General features: G+C 45.6%; 1 protein-coding gene across 1 annotated transcript; it reads right to left on the bottom strand.

Annotated features, from left to right (window-relative positions):
• Positions 1–3,950: 3,950 nt before the first annotated feature.
• On the bottom strand, positions 3,951–6,409 carry LOC141630356 (uncharacterized). Its single transcript, XM_074443188.1, has 5 exons — positions 6,103–6,409; positions 5,790–6,040; positions 5,419–5,739; positions 4,656–5,087; positions 3,951–4,556 (listed from the first exon to the last, which is right to left on the bottom strand). The coding sequence occupies exons 1-5, from the start codon at positions 6,407–6,409 to the stop codon at positions 3,951–3,953; spliced, it is 1,917 nt and encodes a 638-aa protein (XP_074299289.1).
• Between the last annotated feature and the right edge of the window lie 750 nt (positions 6,410–7,159).

Genomic DNA, 7,159 nt, shown 5'->3' with positions numbered 1-7,159 from the left:
TGGGTGAAGACGTAGTCGTATTTGATGAGTAATATTTTAATCGCATTTTACACCTCATTTATACCTTAATCCGACTCGATTTTGCGTACTTAATTGATTAAAAAGCTCATTTCATTAACTAATTTATAATAATTAGTCGTATTAGTTATATTTAATAATTAGTCGTATTTTCATATAATATTAGTACTATTATTATTTTATTAATATTATGTGTAGGTGAGACGGAAAAAGGCGGAAATTCTAGCGAGACGGGATTCAAATTAACAAAGAAGGAAAATAAACTAAGTAAAGGAAACAAGCAAACAACAGCCCATGTTTTATACCGTCTTTGCTACCATTTCTACACCACATTACACCACCTCCGATGACCGTGGCTGCCACCTATGACCACCCATGACAGCTACCATCAGGCCACAACACCTGCCTACCACCGTGAGCCAGCATACCATCCACCACCACCTCCTTATAAAACCCCTCGACAATGAAGGATGCAAACAATAAACCATCTTTTGAACCCATCTTCTAACCACCAATACAACCACCATGGACCACCGTGACAGCCACCACTCACCACTATGACAACACTCACCACCACGCCATCACTCCCCTTTCGCCGACCTCCATCATGGCGACACTAGGAGCAGCAACCACTACCCACAACTCTTCCTCTATTACGGCTTATCTCACACTTTCACACCTGTTCTCCCCTGCCGTGCAACCGTCAGAAGTCCAGCCGGCAGCCACCACCCTCTTCATCTAGCACGTCAACAAACCTCCAAAGTGCAAGTGCTCGGTGCTGGCCTTGTCACCGGCGGCCAATCAACCGGCTCCCACAACTCCTCTCCTTCAAATCCGCATAAATCACCGACCCATGCCAGTTCTCCCTGCCATCTGCGCTGCTGCCGGTGGACCTACTCCCACCACCTCTCACGCAAACCCTCTCCTTTGTACAAGGTTCTCGGTGCCAGTGGGTGTGGTGGCAGCCGGCCACCCGGCTGGCGACTACAAGGCACGTAAATAAGCCCTATCTCCCTCGCCTATATATACTCTTCTATACTTAATTTTTTTACACCCTTTTTACCCTAATTTTCATAGTTTACCTTTTAGGTTTATTTCATGTTTAGTCTTTCGTTTCATGATAATTAGTGATCTCATTTTATAATTAGTAATAATATTTTGAGGGGAAAACCCGAAGGCTTACTTTAATAACGAAAGATCAAACAAAACAGCATCGTTCGCAGTCGGTGGTAAGACACTCGACCACTCCGTTCTACCAAAAATTCTAGGATAAACATGAGCTAAAGCGTGGGCAACCGAATTGTTCACCCAACTAGAAAACGACCAAACAACAGAAGAAAAGGATATACTTAAACATAAAATATCTTCTATAACTAACATAAAAGAACTACGTCCAACTTGCTTCTTATTGAGCGTTTCAATGACCTGTGCACAGTCACTTTCGATCACGATGTCCTTGTATGCCAGCCGCATCGCTTCCTTGGCACCTTCCAAAACAGCTACAGCTTCCGCAACATGTGGCTCCCAGACTTGGTCCTGCACGACGGAAATACCCCACAAAACAACACCCCTATCATCCCGACATACAAGGCCTAGACTCACTCCTTCCCCTTCCTTTACCCCCGCATATCCACATTAATTTTTATGCAACCCGAAGGTGCCGGCCGCCAGCTTCCCATATCCTCCGCCCCCATCCCGTCTTCCCTCCTTCTTCTTTCTTGCCTCACCTCATACTCCGACCCCTCAAGCTCAGCTACCACATCCTCCACTCGTCTAATAACACCTGTGGGATCAACCTCCTTCGCATCGAAAATAACTTTGTTACGATGCTCCCATATCACCCAACAACCTATCATAAACAGCCTATGCTCCCTCCCTCCGAGCTCCCTCTATCTCTCCTCCACCCAGTCACGAATCCCGCTTTCCATGGCTCCCTCCTCACCCCCTAACCCAAGACCCTCCCACACCTTTTGAGCAACCCAACAATTTTTAAAAAGATGAATACTTGTTTCATAAAAAGAATTACATAAAGAGCAGAAAGAGATATCCCCTCGAACCCGAGACGCGATGTTCGCTCTCGTTCCCAGTGCTTCACTGCACAGTGGCCAAAAGAACAGCTTCACTCGGGGCCAAACCGGGACATTCCACAACCTCTTCCATAGCCACATCTCCCTCTCTCTATCCGAGGACCCACTCACCTCCACTCCTTCACCTCCGGCTAGAGCTCTATAGGCCGACTTCACGGAGTACATCCCATCCTTCTCCGCTTTCCAATACCAAATATCCATAGGTCGATGTTGGCTCACTCTGATGTTAAGAATACGCTCCGTCTCAAAAGGCAGAAACAAGCTCGAAACCCGTTCGAAGTTCCAGCCGCCGTGCTCGGATAGAAGTTCACTAACTTTCAGGTTCTCGTTCCCATCAACACAAGGCGATATGACCCGACTCTTATGTGTACCTGGCAGTCACGCATCACGCCACACCCTCATCGAATTCCTATCCCTAATCCTCCGTCTCATCCCTGTCTCCAAAACGACCCGAGCTTCCATAAGTCCTCTCCATGTGTAGCTCGGATTTGCACCTAGCTGTGCCATCATGAACTCACCATCAGGATAGTATTTGGCTCGCATAATCTACTCCCAAAAATTACCCGTCTCAGTAACAAGTCGCCAAGCTTATTTCCCGAGTAGCGCAAGATTGAACAGCTGAAAATCAGGAAACCTCATACCCCCTATTCCCTTAGGCTGGCACAATTTCTTCCAAGCCACCCAATTAATGCCCCTTCTCCCCTCCTCGTGATTCCACCAAAACCGAGACATCAACATCCGGAGCTCACTGCAAAAGTTGACGGGAATTTTAAACACACTCATAACATAGGTTGGGAGTGAATTGGTCACAACCTTTAAAAGAACCTCCTTACCTGCCCTAGAAAAGCTTCTCCCGCGCCATCCTTGCAGCCGTTTGCTAAGTTTATCCCGGAGAATATCCCTGAGAACCTTTTTTGAACGACCCACCACCGTTGGGAGACCCAAGTAGCGATGTTGCTCCTCAACTCCACTATACCCAACTGGTTTGCAATGAGACTTCTCCCCCTCGGCACACCCTTACTAAAAGAGACGGTTGTATTTTCCAAGCTAACCAGCTGTCCCGATGCTGCTTCATACCACCTTAGGATATCAGACACCGCATCCGCTTCTTCCTCTGTGGCTTTAACAAAAAATAAGCTATCATCGGCAAAAAGGAGACGAGAAATTGAAGGTGCATTCGTGCTTATACAGATACCATGTATTGAACCAATCTCAATCGCTCTTCACATTTGATGGGAAAGGACTTCGGCACACAAGATAAAAAGATACGGGGAAAGCGGGTCACCTTGTCGTAGTCCTCTAGCTGGGCGAAATTCTTTAGACGGGTTGCCATTAATGAGCACTGAAAAGGATACGGTCTTCACGCAGGTCATACGCCTTGGCCATATCGAGCTTAATAGCCATGAACCCATCCGTGCTCCTCAAACCCTTCATATAATGAAACATCTCAAAAGCTATCATAATATTATCAGTTATGGCTCTCCCCGGGGTAAAATAGCTTTGGTTCACCGAAACAATCTCACCCAAAAACTGTTTTAACCGGTTAGCTAGAACTTTCGAAACCAATTTATACACCACGTTGCAGAGGCTAATAGGCCGGAAATCCCGAATTTTATCCAGGGCTTTCTTTTTTGGGATCAACACAATATTTGTTTTATTAAACTCTTTCGGAAACCGGTCACCTCGAAGAATTGCAAGGACCGTATCAAGCACAGACGGGCCAATAGTATTCCAATAAGTTTGATAAAACAGCACATTCATACCGTCAGGACCCGGAGCCTTGAGAGGGTGCATTTGATTGAGAGCATCAATAACTTTCTCTTTACTGTAGTCACGTTGCAAAACCTAGTTCATAGGACCCGTCACCCTTCGATTGAAGCCATTAAGAATCTCATCAAAATTGCACGGATTAGATGAATGAAACAGCTCTTCGAAATAATTAATTGCTACTGTTCCGACTTCCTCTTCCTCCATTCGGACAACCCCCTCATCATCAATTAGCTTTGCGATATAATTTTTCCTTTTCCGCTCCCCCGCTCTGGTGTGAAAAAATTTTGTGTTTCTATCACCAACTCGCAACCAAAGCGCTCTAGATCGCTGCCGCCAATATTGCTCCTCTTGCCTCCTCAAGTCCGAGATTTCCGCAACTAATTTCCTTCGCCTTAAAACACTCTCCTCATCCCTATTCCCCTCATTGAGACGTTCCAGCTGTCTGCGCTTCCAATCAATAGTCCGACGTATCTGCCTAATGCTCGTGTTCTTCCAAGCCTTCAGCTCCCTCGTACATTCCCGCAAGACCGTTACAAGATTACCCTTGCCCTTCTCAACCCCCCTTACCACCGCCTCTTCACACCCCTCGGACCCCACCCAGATTTGTTCAAAGTGAAACGGTCTCACCTTAGTCTCTTCATAGAATTTATAATTGAGGACCAATTTAATAGGAGCGTGATCCTACCATTCCCGATTGCGATAAAGCAGCTTAGCATAGGGAAATAAATTCAACCATGACCCCGTACACATCGCTCTATCAAGCATACACTGTCTATTCGCCTCCCCAGCTTGCCCATTATCGTAAGAGAAATTATACCCTTCCCACGGCACATCACGCAGTCCACACTCATCCACTGCAGCTCGAAAATTATTCATCTGCCGTTGAGGTCTGCTCCCACCCTTCATTTCAGTAGAGAATAAAATTTCATTAAAATCTCCTAAACATACCCATGGTAATGTGGACTGTCTCGCTAGTAGACGTAAAAGCTCCCAAGAGAGGTGTCGGTCAGCCACAGCCGGCCAACCATAAAAGCCAGTGATCCTCCATTCTCCTTCCTCACCCCTAACATGAAAATCAATATGATGTACAGACGATGAAATAAAAGTACAATCCACCTCCTTCCTCCATAAGAAATCCAAGCCCCCCGAACGACCCATACTATCAACCTCTATACCAAAGAAACCATCCAAACTCTCACGCACCTTCCTCATCTTACGACCACACAATTTTATTTCAGAAAGAAAAAGTATGGCCGGGGCCTCCCTCCGCACAAGGTCACGGAGGACACTTCTTGAGTCGGGGATGCCCAAGCCCCGACAATTGATGCTTAAAATATTCATTGGGCCCGGCGGGGTTGACACCCGTCAACCTCCATCTCAGGTATTAAGACGCCCCCGTCTAGAAAAAGTCTCGAACGTTTGGATAGCTCCTCAGCCTCGTCCTCCTCCCTACTCCGTTTCCCCTCCGCATTCAACACCACCCTCTGGAAACCCGTACCCGTATCTCATGCCCCTTCACTACGAGCCTGCTTCTTCCACTTACGACCCTGCCCATATCCCCCTTGTCATCACCTCCTCTTGCAACCCCAGTCATCGACCCCGAAATCAATCTGTTACAAGGCCGCTCCTCAGCTTCCATACCACATCCACCCTCAACGCTCATTGCAGCATCCCTACTCTCGCCCCCTTCTACACCCTCCTGACACCCTTGTACCCCTCTGTCCTCCCTCCCCTCCCTACACTTCTGTTCCACTGAATCATTCTCCCTCCTTGCCCTCTCAAGTTCCATCAAGCTCATCACGGCCTCCTCCACCATCTCATCACCTCCACTAACCACATTAACCCCAGCTGCATGTACCTTCTTCTTTCGAAATAAATAGCAATGGATTGCAGTTTATTAATCATACAGTTAACCACATCCTCAGAGTCTTGTAACTTCGAAGCGTCGAAGCTCGCCCTTAGGTCTCTAGCCGCTTTCCCATGAACTTCTTTAACAGTCTTCACGACTTTCCATGGCGACGCACGCAGCCACTCCCCAAACTTTAGATCCTCCTCCTCGTACGGACCATCATCACAATCCTTCTCGCCATGACCAATAAGACCACAACCATAACAAAAAGTAGGAAGGCGCTCATATTTGACGTCAAAATTTATTACCCCACCCCCTTCATTCGAATAGGCACACCAGTTTTCAACGGCTTACGAATATCATGAAGGATTCTTATACGAATATCCCTATCAAACTCCACATTTGGACCAAATTCGACATCAATGAAAGATCCCAGCATATCCCCAAGGCGCTTAGCATTATATAGACTCGTTCGACCCGCCAAGGGCAAGTTATAAACTCTCGTCCAAATAGGGCAATGAATCAGGGGTACATCCGTAAGCTTTCCGGCATGATTAGGCTCATTAAAACACCAGAGAAACTTGTCAAAATGCCAAGGTTGGCCCTCCAGAACCCTAGCCTTGTCTCGTTCTGAATCGAACCAAAATATGAAAATTTTATCCTTAGCATCCACCACGTTCCCCATAATCGATTTCGAAGGGTTCCACAGGTTAATCGTTGTGTCAATCGCTGCTTTCACATTTATTATCCTAGAAGATCATAATTTACCAACCAAAAGAAGAGTGTTCTTACCCTCAGTTGATCCTCTATCGTCATCCCACACAAAGGTATCTTCCTCCGACCTCATCGGCTCATTCCCCTCCCGGTGTTGGCCCCTCGATTGACTGCTCATCAGCACTTGCACAAATAAAACGAAGCAACAAAAAAAAGAACACAAAAAAAACAAAGGATAGAAGCAATCCCACGATACAGTCGTGAGAATAGCCTCGAAAATGAAGGAGAGATCAAAGAAAATTAAGACGGAACCCTAGGAATTCAAGACGGAGCCCTAGGAAACCCTAGACTTTAGTAATAATTAGAAAACCTTAATTAGTTTATATTATATTAATTAGTTAATATTCTACTTTAATCTTTCCACAACAATTTCTCTACTTTAATTTAATCTTGTAATAGTTAGATTGTTCATGAGTTTTTGGGTGAAAATTCAAGGCTCCATGTCTGTGTTTAATCCAAGTTCCTACCTTTCTTATTCAAACCTTCATTGTTCGTAAAGATCCAATCTTTATCTCTTTAATTACATGTTATTTCATTCCTCTTGTCTTGTTTATTCATCCTTGCCCTTAACCATGTTCATTGTTGTTGGTATCGTGTTAATTTTGATGTTCATGTTAACTATGTTTCAGCAGTCTATGCCTAGGGTTTAAGGGGGAGTTTG

Source organism: Silene latifolia, chromosome Y, assembly GCF_048544455.1.
Source record: "Silene latifolia isolate original U9 population chromosome Y, ASM4854445v1, whole genome shotgun sequence".
Lineage (NCBI taxonomy): Eukaryota > Viridiplantae > Streptophyta > Magnoliopsida > Caryophyllales > Caryophyllaceae > Silene > Silene latifolia.
This window is presented reverse-complemented; position numbering and strand designations above follow the sequence as displayed.